Raw genomic sequence first — 15,737 nt, 5'->3', positions numbered from 1 at the left:
CTCGGCTTAGGTACTCAAGGGGCACAAGAAGAGGTTCTGGGGTGTTGGTGATGTTTTATTTCTTCATCTGGATTCTAGCTGCACAGGGTATTCAATTTGTGAAAATTCACCAAACTATACACTTACAATTTGTGCACTTTTTCTATATATATGTTACACTTCAATAAAAAGTTCAAAATAAATTTCTGGCTGCACAGTAGTAATGAAGTGAAGCAGGAATTTCCCAGACTGGAAGACTAGAAAGGATGAAGAGACTTGGTCCTGATTAGGCCAAAGAATAGGTTTAACGGAAGAAAAAGGTGGGGAGGTGGGCAGGCGGCAATGGTGAGAGAATGGAATTTCACAATTAAAAACCTCAGAGGTAGCACAGTTTCAAATAATGACAAGGCCTAGTAACATTATTTCATACCCTAAATTCTGAGATTTAGGATATCTCAATAATCTCTAACTTTCCATCCTATAACATATCTTGGATGCCCATTTCTTCCCAGCTTCTCTTCAGGTTGACATTAATGAACATTACTGAATATGTACACCCACATATCACATATCCTGGAGCAAGTGCTTACCTACACTTTGCATTTTTGCCCTTTCCGTTTTGTCCTTTTCTAAAATAATTTTAATACTTTCTCCCCCTGTAGCTTTCATAATGTTCTACAACTTAAATTTTATTTTTACTTTCACTTATCCACCTGCCTAGCTCCTTGGAGGTGTGAAGGCTAGCCAAATTGCAGTCCTATGTCTCTCCCAAAGTCAGAGACAGTCATACAACATTTTATAATCCTGGCATCTAACACTATGACCCAAATACCTGAGGCACCCAAATTACTACTGAGGATGATAACAGTATTATCTTCTCAGTAAGCCACTAATGACTGTACTTACTGTTACTTATAGATAAGTAAATTGTGCAAAGATGGTTTTTCATTATGAACCTGTTTCATTCATGAGCATTTTCTTCCCCATTTGTGCACAAATATGATTAAATATGGCTTTATACACAACGTTCTAATATTACTTTTATTTCACACTTAGTGAAATGAGGATGTGATTAAGATGTTAACAAAAATGACTAAGATTATGCTCTTCATCTCTAAATGAAAGATTTCCTATTAGAAAGCAATAAATATCACTGTAATTGGTTAATCTTTCATTTATCAAAGCCTTGTCAAAATTTAAAATGTTTAAGTCTTAGCACAGATCATACATTTTTGAAGTTAAAATATATTCAAAGTAACAGCAATATCAAACTGATGCAAAAAATAGATATCAAAGTCATACAAGAAAAATAAAAGATACAATTCACAGAGAAAGCAGTTCACATCCTACAAAGTGTTGCCTATAACCCCAAAAGTATAGGTAAAAAAGTAACAAAAACTAAGACTCAACTTATTCAAAGCTATGGGATCAGTGGGCATTTCTTTTGGGGAACCTATGCACCGTTATCTTTTAGAAAACTATGGATCTGAAGATTAACACACTTAAAAAATCTTTCTTGTATTAGAACCTAAAACCTCCGAGAAGAGTCTTAAGCAAGTTTTTAAAAGATCAAGAAGACAGAGTTAAAGAACTGTCAGCAGACACAAGGTACATAAACAACTCACATACTTCACCAACATGTTACTGCCACCAAGCTCCTTTATAAAGTCTTTATGATCCGCTAATTCAGAAAGTAACATCATTTCAAAACTCTGACAAACTTTTAGCAAAGATGGCACCCATAAGACAAACTGTGCAAGTTTTGTTTTCTTTACACAGAAGAGTGATGAGGGGCATTTCAAGGCTGCAGCTGCTCTCTACTATCAGAGGATGGGTTGAGTATCACTCATAGAGAGGACATTATCGAAACATTATACAAAGCTCCAGAGTGACACGAATTTAGTATTTTAGCTTGCTTCATAAAACATTTTTTCAAATCTACCAAGTATGAGGCATTGTACTTGGCACAGGCATGAAAAGACACGGCTTCTGCCCTTGAGAAGTTCATAATCTAGGTGAGCACTGTCCAACAGAACTTTCTGCAACAATGGAAATATTCTGTATCTGTTCTGTCCACCTTAGTAGCCACTAGCCACATGGGGCAACTGAGCACCTAAAATACACCTTGCACAACTGAGAGATTGAATTTTTCATTTTTATTGAACTATAATTAATTTAAATCTAAATTGCTCCATGTGACTAGTGACTCCCATACTGGACAGTGCAGATCTAGATACATACACTATAATTAATCCAAAAGCATTAAAATCAATTCCATAAAATGACAATGATCATTAATACATACTTACCTCATTGAGTATGCTTTCCAGTGTTGGAGGCGTATCAACTTGAGGAATATCAAATTCCTTGTCATCAATCTAAATAGAGAAAAGAAACTAATGCTCATATAATGCTGCTCTCCCTCTTAGAATTGTGGGAGTGCTTTAATTTATTAGAACCATTACCAATTAAAGAGATAAACATACCAACAAACTGATCACGCAGAGCACCAACCCAACAGTCCATGTTAATAAGGTCAAAAGACTACAGAATTGTTTCCTCTCCTATCCACATATTCAGTGGTTATTAAAAACAAATATGCAGTAACTGCAACATCCTGACAGCCCTTTCCAGAAAGCTTCTGTTCAAGGATTCAGGCATCTGCATTCTTAAATAGTATAAAACAGCATGTCTTACGACAAGCCCCAATTTTCTAAGTGTAAAAAGCAATATACAGAGCAATGTACAATATCATAAGCAATATACAAAGGTCTGACATTGCATTTTTTTTTTAGTATATGTGCTGCCGAAGCGAGCACTGACATTGCATTTCTTAGTTATTTCATAAATTATGGTGAGAAATGATTAGGTCAAACAAATTGCCATTAAATATTCTCCTGGTCACAAAAACTTATTAATATCAAATCAATGGGAGAAAAGTCACTTCATAAGATTTCTAAATCTACCACTAGCTCTGTGACCTTGAGCATCTAGTTAACATAGTCAGCTGTACTTCAGTTTCTTCCTCTATGAAGTGGCTTATCAGAGTGTGTGAAGCTCGAATGAGAACATATGTTAAAAGTGTTTCATAAATGGTAAATGTACACAAATGAAGACTGATATGATCTCATAAACCTGTTCATAGACTTCTACTAATTCATGTGAAAATGATAAAAAGTCTTTAGGTTCTAACTCTAACCAACGTTCTGGTTAAATAACATCATTTGACAAAAGTTGAATTTTTACCAGATCATTTTTGCACTCCAGTTCCTTGTCCAGATCTATGTAAGAAAATTTTGAAAGCGAAGCTTCAAGATTGAAAGACTTATTCAGTTCTTCTTCTGTAGTCTTGGCACAAAGGCTCTGTTCCACATTTTCATGGTCTGGTTCGTTTTCCATAGTTACTTATAATAATTGTAGTTCAGTCAATCCAAGCAAGTTTTTGTTTGTTTTGTTTTGATTTTTGGCCTTAGATCATGATGACCTGAATGATCTGATCTCTTTTTAAAAAGAAAAAATATACATCATTTAGATTTCATCAATTGGATATTTCAAAGACGTACTTGGTTAGACTTGTGTGGAAATGGATTCTTCATTCAATCACCTGACTGTGAAGCAAAGAGAAATCAATCCTAGGGTTTGAGGTATGATACTGGGGAAGAGCTTCTATGGAAGCACAGAGGAGACATATCTCACTACGGAGTCTGGGAAGGGGTCCACCACCCAAAGTCATTAAGTCTGGTGATAGTGATAGACTTGGGATAAGTTCAGCCACTAGACTTGGGACCAAGCAGATTTATGTTTTAAGAGAATAAGGGTAAATTGGTGCCAAGAACTGCAATTAACCCCCCCCCCTTACACTCCTAAACCCCACAAATCTCCAGTTCCCCTGGAGAAAAGCATACACATCAGTTTTGTTGTTGGCATCCATCAACAGTTGGCTTAACCAACTGAGCCACCCAGGTACCCCAATAAATAAGCTTTTTAAAAAAATAAAATAGAGTTGAAAATTAGTTGCTGTTACTGTTTTTTTTAATGCCTAAAATTCACTGACAATTTTATCCAACGAGGCTCATTGTTTTTTAGTACTGACGATGAATTTCACTTTGTTCCAACTTTCATTTTTATCAGATTAAAAGAAACGAGTAACTACTATATGTAAGACATGTAGAGTCATGAAGACAGATTTTTCAAGAGCTGAAACCAATTTTTCTTGCTAGTACATTTGGTATATTACCAAATACAGACTAATTTCTTTCACATGTTACAGAAGATAGACTAAAGCTCTGTTCTACAAACACATGATATCAAATACATTCCTAGAAGACATAAGTGAGGGCACTCTGTATCTGGCAACATTTGAAAGTAGCTTTCCAATCTCAGGTACTAAACATATTTCCCCTTTTGCAATGAGCCAAGGGCAGAAGCAATATTAACAATAATATGACTTTCTTCGAAGAGTACTGAATTGACTCATGACAAATTCCTTGTTAATAAGGTTCTCTCGTATTTGCTCCACTTAGGAAGAATGATTACAATTAGTCAAGGAATGTTCGCAAACATGCACAATCTAATACACATTCAGTGATTCCTGAGGACAGTTATTAAGTTTTATCCTTACACATTAAAAAAAAGAATGGAAAAGACCACAATAGCCCCCCCCCAAAAAAACACTTTTATTTAAATGATTTAATAACCTAAAATATTTCACTCTTCACATTCGTCTTTCTAAAACAACTCACAAAGGAAAACAATTTTTTTTCTGGCTCTTTTTTTATATCTCCTATCTGGTATTAGTTAAGAGGTTCTCAGGGCAGCTCAGCATCTATGAACACCAATACCACATTCAAGAAGTTTCAAGTGATCAAGCATCCCCTAAACAAAGAGTACCATCTTGCCATGCTACCCTACTCCACTTTCAACCTTCACTTCACCAAGTTCCTATTATTGTGATATGCTGGCAAAGTGGAAAGAACATAAGCCAAACAGTCCATTAAAATCAGGTTTGACTTTGGGCTTTACCAGCTCCAATCTGTGACCCTGGCTAATTTGTCTACCCTTTCTGAGCCACTCTATTTCTATATCTTGGAAGATGAAATATCGTGGCCATATATGTTTTTGCCCATAACAGCACCTCTTGTTGGAGGAAGGGCTCCTTCAAACCATGTGGTTCTTGTGGAGGCTGCCAATCAAAACTCCCCTAGTAACAGAGACTGCATAATGCAGCCAGAGTGCTTCAGGGGGATTCATTAAAATGGAACCAGTGAGGAAAAGCTGCTTCCACTGTGTTCTAAACAATGAATAGTAAGGCTGAGCAGCACCCCCACCCTACACCCCACCCTGTTCTGCAGAAAAGGAGGTCATTGATTCAATAACATATCAACTAAACACATACTATAAATGCCACTGGAGATCCACCACTACGGACTCAATTTACATCCTAGAAACAGATTCTCTAACAATAATAAAATCAACCTACAAAAAGAACCAGAGAAGATGAGGAAGGGGTGTCCTGATACCACTCAGGCCCCCTTATTCCAGTCTTGTATGATGTTCGCTCTAGCCACAGTCTTCTGGTGGTTTGGCTCTGTAAGCCAGCATACTCTCCCAACTCTTTTTTTTTTTTTTTTTTTAACTTACAATGGAGAGTCCTGACTTTTAGGAATGCAGCTACCTATTTTGCAGAGCTACTGTGAGGAATATATTAGATTATGACTATAAAGCATTTAGAATAATGCCTGGACACAGAATAGGTTTTCAAGAAATACTAGCTATTATCATTTAAAATTTCCTCAAGATTTCCAAATTCTTCCAGAGCTAAACATCCTGAAACAATATCCAGTACTTTTGTAACAGTCTGGCCAGTGTTAAGCTTATCATAAGGATACCTTACTGGAAGTGTACACTTACTTCTGCTCTCAGAAGTTTCTTTATGAGCTTAATGTTAAGGGTTTTATCTAAGACTAGTACAGCCCCCAGTAAAACATCAGAGACCCTTCAGGAAAAACATTTAATTATTATAATAATTGTCATATACTACTAATTCATTCTACAATTGTGCTTTTAGGGGTGTCTAAGTGGCTCAGCTGGTTGAGTATCCAACTCGTGATTTCAGCTCAGGTCATGATCTCAGAGTCCTAGGATTAAGCCCCACATCAGGCTCTGTGTAGAGTGTAGAGCCTGCTTGGGATTCTCTCTCTCTCCCTCTGCCCCTCTCCCCAGCTCACACTCACTTGCAGGCTCGCGCTCTCTCTCTCTCTCTCTCTCTCTCTCTCTCAAATCAATCAATCAATCAATAAATCTATGCTTTTACATCAACTTCCTCTTTTATCAGTTACCAGCAATTACACTTTTATGTTAGTGAGCAAATTTATGCAACCCAAATAGACCTAGGAAACAAAAGGTCACCATGCACAGATTTTCTTTAAAAAAGGAGTCCAATTTTTTAGAAATTGAGCTGTGCTTGAATCTACCTGCGGTAAGTAAAATACCCAGTGATGTCTGTCCTGATCTCCAGAACCTATGACTCTGTTACCTTACGTGTCCAGAGGAACTTCACAGAGGTGATAAAATGAAGATCTTGACTTGGGGAGATTATCCAGGATGAGCAACGTTGGCTCAATGAGGGTCTTAAAAAGTGGAAGAGGGAGGCAGAAGAGTGTGTCAGAGAAAGAGGTAAGACAATAAAAGCAGGGTCACAGAGACGTTGTGTTGCAGGGTTTGAAGGAGGAGGGAGGATGCCAGCAGTCAAAGAATTTAGGCAGTCTCTAGAAGCTGCAGAAGGCAGAAATGGATTCTCTCCCAGAGCCTCTAGAAGGACTCCAGCCCTGCACAGCTTGATCTTGGCCTAGTAAGAGCAGTGCTGCTCTCGTGAACTAAAGAACTGTAAAATGATAAATCTGTGTTTTAAGCTACATTTAGGGTAATTTGTTACAGCAGGAATAAGAAATGAATACACTATCCAGGTGCCTGGGTGGCTCAGTTGGATACGCAGCTGACTTTGGTTCAGGTCATGATCTCACAATTTATGGGTTCAAGCCCTGCATCGGGCTCTGTGCTGACAGTTCAGAGCCTGGAGCCTGCTTCTGATTCTGTATCTCCCTCTCTCTCTGCTCTTCCCCCACTCCTGCTCTGTCTCTCTCTCTCTCTCAAAATTAAATAAACATTTAAAAATTAAAAAAAAAGAGGGGCGCCTGGGTGGCTCAGTCGGTTAAGCATCCCACTTCGGCTCAGGTCATGATCTCACAGTTCGTGGGTTCGAACCCCACGTCGGGCTCTGTGCTGACAGCTCAGAGCCTGGAGCCTATTTCAGATTCTGTGTCTCCCTCTCTCTCTGCCCCTCCCCTGTTCACGCTCTGTCTCTGTCTCAAGAATAAACACTAAAAAAAAACTTTTTTTTCATAAAAAGAAAAAAGAAAGAAAGAAATGAATACTATCAAACTTCAACTATTTTGTTTCTGGTCACATTGCCAATATTCTGAAATACTAATCCCTCCCTCATGAGTGTGTGTGCCCAAATATTTATTGAGCAAGCTCTTCATTCCAATATGCAGACCAATGATGAAATGCTTAATATATGACGCTTCCTATTACACATGATGCAGACACTGCCTACAGATATCACTTAAGTGATATTCCAGTACTACTGATAATTTCCTTTCAAGACTAAATTCTACAACTAGCTTTCCACCCAACCATCCTGCTATCTAGTGTTTCTATAGCTCTTAAGGAGATGCCAAGTCAGACAGTACCTGCAGACAACACAATAGGTAAAATCAATTGTTTCTTAGTCTCTCCCAGAATGAAGTCACATTACTCTGACAGGAAATATCATAAAATCATGATTACCCAGTATGCTGTCATCTTCTGAGTCCTGATAAACTAACATTTTAATAGTTCTGATTTAAGATTATCTGACATCTTGACAGTTCTCAAGGCTATTCCCTCTTAACTAATAAGGTTATTCCCTACCAAGTAATAATAGATTCAAGGATCATTTAAAAATAAATATATGTATCATATAAACAGCAATGACCCCATTTCAACCCTGGTTAACTGAATAAGAACTCTAGAATGTAACCTATATTAGGCAGGGTGACTATGAAACTCTTTGACCAGTTTTTTTGTTGTTGTCACGGTTTTGTTTTCACCTTGGCAGACCTTCCCAACTGTTTTCAAATTCCAGGATCCTATTTAATTCACTGACATTCCTTTCCTCCTAAAAGTGTCACATGAGACACTTTTCACATTATGATGAAATCGAATCAAGTTCTGTTTTCTTTTTATAACTTACTGTAGCCCCAGAAAGGTATCACGAAATCATGGTATGGAAACAATTTTACATTCCAACTTTGTTTCCAGCTTTCCCAATCTAAGTATTTCTCTTCTTCCATGGCTTTGTTTTGCTTTGTCTTCTTGTGGTTTGTTTGTGAAGAAAAATACAATAGAGGATTAACTTCTATTTGTTTTCTGTGCTCTTTCTCTAGTAAATGGACTCATTCTGAACAGCTCCCCAATGCCTACCGTATGAAATTCCAAAATCTAAGCCTAGGATTCCAGATATCACATGAGCTGACCCTACCTTCCTTTACAACAAAAGGTAACTTGTATTCAGAGTCCTTCAAGAAGAGCTTCCCCTTTCCCTCCATGTCTGCTCGTGCTAGTTCACCTGCCCTTTCCTTTTCCTCTCCATTTATCTAAGTTCCTTCTTTCCTCCCTTCCCTAAGCATCCTCTGAATCCAGAATCCATGTCTTCTTTACAACAGTGCCTTGGCGCTTTCCTCATATTGATTCATTAACTTACCATGTGACAATGTCTTTTGTCCCCAACAGAAATGAAGCCAGGCTTCTTTGTATACTCCACATCAGTAGGCTCACTGAGTTACATAGCTATGTAGACATTCAATAAATATTTGCTGATTAACACAAGAATTGGAAGACAGGACTAACACCTGTGTTGCAAATTAAATGTATCAGTTTTATTACCTATAATTGTTATTTGACTCACAGCCTATAGGAATCTGTGCCACAGTAAGCCAAGTTATAATTGAGCTCTACCTTTCTGTAATCAGGCTTGTCAACTACTGTTGATCATATTCATCCCTCAGATATCAGCTAAAACGTTGCTTCCTCAAAAAGACTTTTTTTGTCCTGCTCAACTAAACCAGGTTCCCTGTTAATATGCACCTATAACATTGTTCTCCTCTTTCACTAAACTTGTCACATTGCAATCATTGTTTCAGTGTCTGAACCGTGATTCCCTTCCCTCAGGTTCCAGGAGAGCAAAGACCAGATCTACCTTGCTCACCAATGTATTCCCAATGCTAATCAACCCATCAATCCTTCCCTCCTCTCCTCAATCCCTACCCCCCCCCACCCCGGGGGGCGGGGGGGCGCTCCGGCCAATAAGCAGCCAAGCAACACTGCATCACTCACTGGCTTCTACAGCCCCAAATAACAGTTCTGGTCATTCAAAATAAGATATGGTTAGTCATTCTACCCCCAAAGCCTCCCACCTGGCAAGTTCCATTCTTTGCATCTAGGTGAGATTTTTAAAAATTCGTGGGGCACCTGGGTGGCGCAGTCGGTTAAGCGTCCAACTTCAGCCAGGTCACGATCTCGCGCTCCGTGAGTTCGAGCCCCGCGTCAGGCTCTGGGCTGATGGCTTGGAGCCTGGAGCCTGTTTCCGATTCTGTGTCTCCCTCTCTCTCTGCCCCTCCCCCGTTCATGCTCTGTCTCTCTCTGTCCCAAAAATAAATAAATGTTGAAAAAAAAATTAAAAAAAAAAATTCGTAACAGTGCTTTTTAAAAAATGATCATTTAGTTCATGTATAACATGACACAAACTCCACAATTTCATATGTTTTGTGTTCTTTTACATTAACTCAGACTACAAAACCAAGATGAAAACAATGGAGATGCATCCTATGTCCATTCTGTTTACAGGAATTCAACTATTATCTTCAGCAAAGAGAAAGAAAAAAAAGAAATGATTCACAAATACATGGGGACTCTGCACACCATTCCACCCAATACTATACACTTCAGGGTGAGCACGTGACAGGAGATGGATATCTGCTGCCCTTTTGGTCTCAGTTCTTGAATGCCTTGTACATAAGTGATCCATTTCATCTGTGCCCAAAATAACAAATAGCATGCTGTTCCAACATGGAGGAAAAACTGGCTGCGTTGCACTTCCTGAGAGACAGGTCTCCAACCTGGGAGACTCCCTCCCAGGTATTTTTCAGGAGTACTCAAGTTTCACCTTACTCATGGACTTCAGAAACAGACCCTCTGTTAGACACAATGCTACTATACACTCAGATGAGATGCATATTTGGCTCGAGTTTCTTTCCAAGAATAGGCACATTTAAGCCCACAATGCTCAGAGCAGCCACTATGAAAAAGCCCAAACCTGTTTCCTTTTCTCTTCTCTTGGTAAATGTCTAAATGAGAAGAGTGGTTATTTAAAACTTAGGAAATACATATAGAACAACAAATGTTAAAAATAAAAGTGAGGGGGGCACCTGGGTGGCTCAGTCGGTTAAGCGTCCGGCTTCGGCTCAGGTCATGATCTTACAGTTTGTGAGTTCGAGCCCCACATCAGGTTCTGTGCTAACAATTCGGAGCCTGCAGCCTGCTTCAGATTCTGTGTCTCCCTCTCTCTCTGCCCCTCCCCTGCTCACGCTCTGTCTGAGCATGGTGCTAAGTTACTGCTATGAACCATCAGGCACAACCTTCAAGGTGCCACATTCTAAAAAAGAAAAAACTGGGGCGCCTGGGTGGCTCAGTCGGTTAAGCATCTGACTTCTGCTCAGGTCATGATCTCACGGTCTGTGAGTTCGAGCCCCACGTCGGGCTCTGTGCTGACAGCTCAGAGCCTGGAGACTGTTTCAGATTCTGTGTCTCCCTCTCTCTCTGACCCTCCCCCGTTCATGCTCTGTCTCTCTCTGTCTCAAAAATAAATAAACGTTAAAAAAAAGAATGAAAAGCTTTAAATAAATAAATAAAAAAGAAAAAAACTAATCCCTATCATAATATACAAAATAATGGTAAGATCCATGTCTACAAACATCTATATTATGCATAAACCCTAATATTATTCATCAATTTTATATCAGTGTGTACAGAGGTGATAAGTGAAATGAGACAGGAAAAAAAATCACTTCTTTCCAGCTTCCAGTAGGCCCTTAGTATTATAAGAATTACTCTTCAAAGACCCACCCCACCCTTAGAGAACTTCTCCTAAGAAGTACATGGGCTTTGTGTAGACTGAAATATATTCCTTCTTCTTTCCTAAATTGGTACGAGTGAATTCTTTTCAGTTAAATGCACAGAAGATAGGATTCCATTCAGTTGTAGGCTGAGTAGATGGTAGCCTTCCCACTCATCTTAATTAGCTCCCAATTAATTGTCATCTCAATTTCTCTTGGTTAGGGGGTCGAGAAGGATGTGGAGTCACAAGAGATTTTTTTTTTTTTACGAGCAAAAGGAAACTTCTTACTGAACCACAGAGGAAAAACAAATTTGATTATGGTTAAAACATCCCTTCAACATCTTTCCTTTGGAAAACTGCTCGTCCTACACTCCAACCTAGCCGGAAGAGTAGGACATGACATTCTGGTATCCGTTCAGCCAATCACTATCCTTCCCTGGAATCTGTAAATACTGAAGGTAGGAGTTTTCTCTTTGTTCTAGGAAGATGTTAACACAGGGGCTGTTACACAGAAATGAAGATAATTAAAACATTAATTCAAGATTCAATTAAGACTCGAACAGTTTGAGTCTATATCTATATATAGATTACACCTGACGCTGTGAATCAAGACACTATCTAACCGCTGTGAAAAGTAGAAACAGATGGAAAGTTACACATACTTCCTTAAGTTGAAAACGCCTTACTTTTAATTCACCTACATAACTGACATTTGGTATCACAATGGTTGACATCTCTATAAAAGAGTGACAGGGGCACCTGGGTGGCGCAGTCGGTTAAGCGTCCGACTTCAGCCAGGTCACGATCTCGCGCTCCGTGAGTTCGAGCCCCGCGTCGGGCTCTGGGCTGATGGCTCAGAGCCTGGAGCCTGTTTCCGATTCTGTGTCTCCCTCTCTCTCTGCCCCTCCCCCGTTCATGCTCTGTCTCTCTCTGTCCCAAAAATAAATAAACGTTGAAAAAAAAAAAAAAGAGTGACAAACGGCTATAAAGTGCCGAGAAGCTTCAATATTCCGAAGACAAAAAACATCCATCTGCTGATGCTGGTCCAGGTGCAAAGAAAATATATAAAGGATAATCAACATACTATTATCTTAGCGCTCTAGAAAGAATTTTTTCACATGTCTCTTTAACATATGAAACCCAATAGTTCAACCAGAATTCCACCCCCCCCCCTTAATCTTTTATTATGCTTTCTATGGAACAGGCCACCTGTTGACAGAGGATTCGGTATCCATTTTACTCTCTCCTTAAAGTTAACCATAAGCAAACCCATGTCTTCCACAAACATGTAGATTCTCCATCCCCATTTGTATTAGACTTCAAACACACACACACCTGACATGTAATTAACTACCTCTCAATCACAGACATCTGAAGGAGAGGTGGTGCCACAAGTCAACCTCCATGATTGTTTTGCTTGTGTTTTCTTTTTATGGGTGGGGGGAAGGAAGAGTGTGGTAGATGGTGGGCATGCAGAGGACACAAGCCTTCCTGTCCATTTCTAGTATGAGTCTAATATTAGGAGGTTATGGAAGAGGCATGCCTAGTTGAAGAAGGTTCCCAGCTCTTCCTGACAACCCATGGCCATGGAACCTCCCTAGCTGACCCTACTTCATCACACCCTACCCTCCCTTTGAAGCACACCCAAACATCTGAGGCAGCTCTGTTTCCCTCTTTCCCCAGATACCACACTTGGGAGAACACAACAGGACACAGGAGTGGCCTCAAACTTTACAGACCCACCTGTCCTCCTGCTGCCCTCACTCGGGAGCACACTTGCAGGCAGAGACAAACTGGAACCAGCCTCACAGGGTGTACATCAATCCTAAGAGGTGGACACCTCATCTAAGCCTTGGCCCCACACTTGGGGAGCACACTTGTCCCAACCTTCAAGAGACAAAGTAGCCTACACCTGTACCAGGGGCCTGAAAGGCGGATTGCACATCTGTTTCATTCGGGGGAGGGTGATCACCCGCCGCCTAGTCTCACAATCAGGAGAAGCGGGTGCACCTGTCCCTCGGCCTCACATTTGTTAGGAACAAGAGTAAACCGCCTAAGCCAATTCCAGGCCAAACGCCGGACACGCCTCTCCGCCCCAGTGTCAACCCTGCCGAGCTCGTGGGCCCCAGTCCAGTTAGTCAGCCTGGGGCTGCTCCGTCAGTCACTCCAGGGTCGCGCCACCGCGCGGGGGAAAGGGCCGAGGCTCAGAAACCCGACGCGTTCTCCTCCCGCCCGGGGGACAGCCCTTCACTACAGTCCCCACCCCGCTGGCCCGCTCCCAGGAGATTCTTTACCTGCGCTCGCGGCCATTCCAGCCCAGGACCCGCGGCCCACGTGACCCCGCCCCCTGGCTCCAGCCTCACGCATGCGCAGTCTACACCACTGATGGCCACGCTTCCGCTTTCTTCCCCGCACTCTTGTCACTCCTGGGCGGTCCGCCCCCTACACCACGCCCCCATTTAAAGGGCCAGAGATTCAATGTCTCACACCAGGGACTTAATGGGTGATTAACATCTTGCGGAACAGGAGAGTGGAAACGTCAGTGAAGCGCAGACCGGTACGTACAAGTCTTTGAAATGGGAAGACAAACGCCTCCAGCCCTATGTCAATGAATTCATCTGGCCTTTAAGAAAGAGACCCTACCTCAGCCAGGCAAGAAAGGTAGTTGATTTCCAGACTTTTGGAATTTGTAACCAGTAAATTTTTACTTAATCTTTTTAAAGACGCACAAAGAATTGCCAGCTTTTTATTTTGCCAAGTAAGGACAATAAATATACACTAAAAAACAACTATTATTTTCTAACTTATGGTCAACATTGATCCACAAAAAATACATCTTAACACCAAACGTATAGGAGAGACACTCTCAAATAAAGGAGATATCTTTTAAATGGATAAAAATGTATGTTTATTTCTCTTATTCCTCCTGGAGAAAGATGAAAGCTTTCAGGACAGACTGGATTTTAGAGCCACCACTGTAGATAACCCTAGCTCCAAAGCACAGATCTTATGCTTACTGGGGCCTATAGTAAAGAAAATGGAAGGAGGAAGAACAGAAGATGCTCCTAGAAGGAGATTTCGAAAATATTCAGTTGGGAAGACATTATTGCACAGCAACTAGGCACACTACACTTCTGAGCCGATGAAGGACTCAGAGGTGGGTAAGACACAGCCCTGCCCCCAGGGCTAAGAACTCCATATAGGGACCTAGCTACAATGCTAGTGCATTGTAATGCAAGTCAGGCTCTTTTAAGTGGTATAAGAAAGGTATGAGACCATCACTTTAGGACAGAGATGAAGAAAAATGGTGGAACTATTTTCCTGAGGTGGGCCTCAGGAAGCTAAAAGGAGAAGTTGGAAGGGGGAACCAACTACTACTCAATGTCAATTACAGGAAGAATTGTCAATTACAGACCGCAACAGAAGAATATTCAACAGAGCGAATCATTGATTACAGGACCCAACAGGGAAAGATGTACATTGCATTTCCTCCAAGAAATCAACTACCCCTGGGACTCAGCCAATGAACAATCTGAATCCCTGCTTTCACCAATGGATTTTCCTTCAAAACAACCCCTCCCAACTTACTTCTTCTCCATTAAATAAGTTCCTTGGCTTTGGTGGACTTGCCTATAGTTCTGCCACAGCTTGCTTGTCTGGAAATGCAATTCTTGGTTATTCCCTAATAGACCCATTTTTGCTGGTAAAAACTTGTATTTTTCAGGTTAACACTATGCATTTATGCATGTATACACACACACACACACACACAGAGTGTGTAAATCCTAGACAGTAATCACCTTTAGCATGTGCAATACAACTTGGCATTTTATATTTTAGTCTATTTTTTTAAATGCTGGTTACTAAATTGATTTCATGACTCACTAATGCATAGCAACCCATAGCTTGAAAGTACAGCATGGAATATGTTAAAGGTACAACAGGATATAAGGCTGGAAAGACAAAGCCCAGATCCAAGGAGGACATTGAATGCCAAGCTGGGGGTGTCTGCTCTTCTGGTAAGAGGCCCTGGAGGTTCTTAAGCAGAGAACTGCTTAAAATGGCATGACTATAGCTGTGCCTTAGAAGTCTGAAGACCTGCCTTCAGTTCTCAGTATCACATTTTTAGAGGAAAACTATTAAACAGGAGCCTGGCTAGAAGAGAGTCAGCAGGCTGGTGAGATCAGAAACTCTGTCTAACAGAGAACTGTTAAAAGTGTTGGACAGAAAGGAAATTGGCAGAAGTGGGGGACTGGATTATGATACTGAGGGGTGGGGAAGGTTGTTCCCTGACCTTTCTGAATCTGTACAGCAGTTTGAGATGTATTCTGTGTAACTCTAGGGAGTAAATCTAGGATCCTTGCTGGATGTTCTAGGGAAATGATTCCAAATCACAATAAGAATTATTTTAGGGCAGTCTAAACTGACACAGGCTGTTTGCATTAATTAAATTAAAATATTGTAGGGCACGTGGGTGGCTCAGTCAGCTAAGCATCCACCTCTTGATTTCAGCTCAGATCATGATCTCTCAGTTCATGAGATC

The 15,737-nt window shown here is 40.6% G+C and overlaps 1 protein-coding gene across 12 annotated transcripts in view; it reads right to left on the bottom strand.

Annotated features, from left to right (window-relative positions):
- Nucleotides 1-13,574, bottom strand: part of VPS8 (VPS8 subunit of CORVET complex) — a 256,338-nt gene extending 242,764 nt beyond the window's left edge. For all 12 annotated transcript variants that reach the window (XR_005792281.1, XR_005792282.1, XR_005792283.1 and 9 more), the window contains exons 1-3: nt 13,489-13,574; nt 3,226-3,479; nt 2,289-2,357 (exon numbers count right to left, since the gene is read on the bottom strand). Coding sequence is in view for 9 of the 12 variants with exons in the window: in XM_040480980.1 (XP_040336914.1) it covers nt 2,289-2,357; nt 3,226-3,378 (222 nt within the window). In the remaining 3 variants the exon portion in view is untranslated. The remainder of the gene's footprint in view (nt 1-2,288; nt 2,358-3,225; nt 3,480-13,488) is intronic.
- Nucleotides 13,575-15,737: the final 2,163 nt, after the last annotated feature.

This window comes from Herpailurus yagouaroundi, unplaced genomic scaffold, assembly GCF_014898765.1.
Source record: "Herpailurus yagouaroundi ecotype Mexico unplaced genomic scaffold, PumYag 159, whole genome shotgun sequence".
Lineage (NCBI taxonomy): Eukaryota > Metazoa > Chordata > Mammalia > Carnivora > Felidae > Herpailurus > Herpailurus yagouaroundi.
The sequence above is the reverse complement of the archived record's forward strand: the minus strand, read 5'-3'. Positions and strand labels throughout refer to the sequence as shown.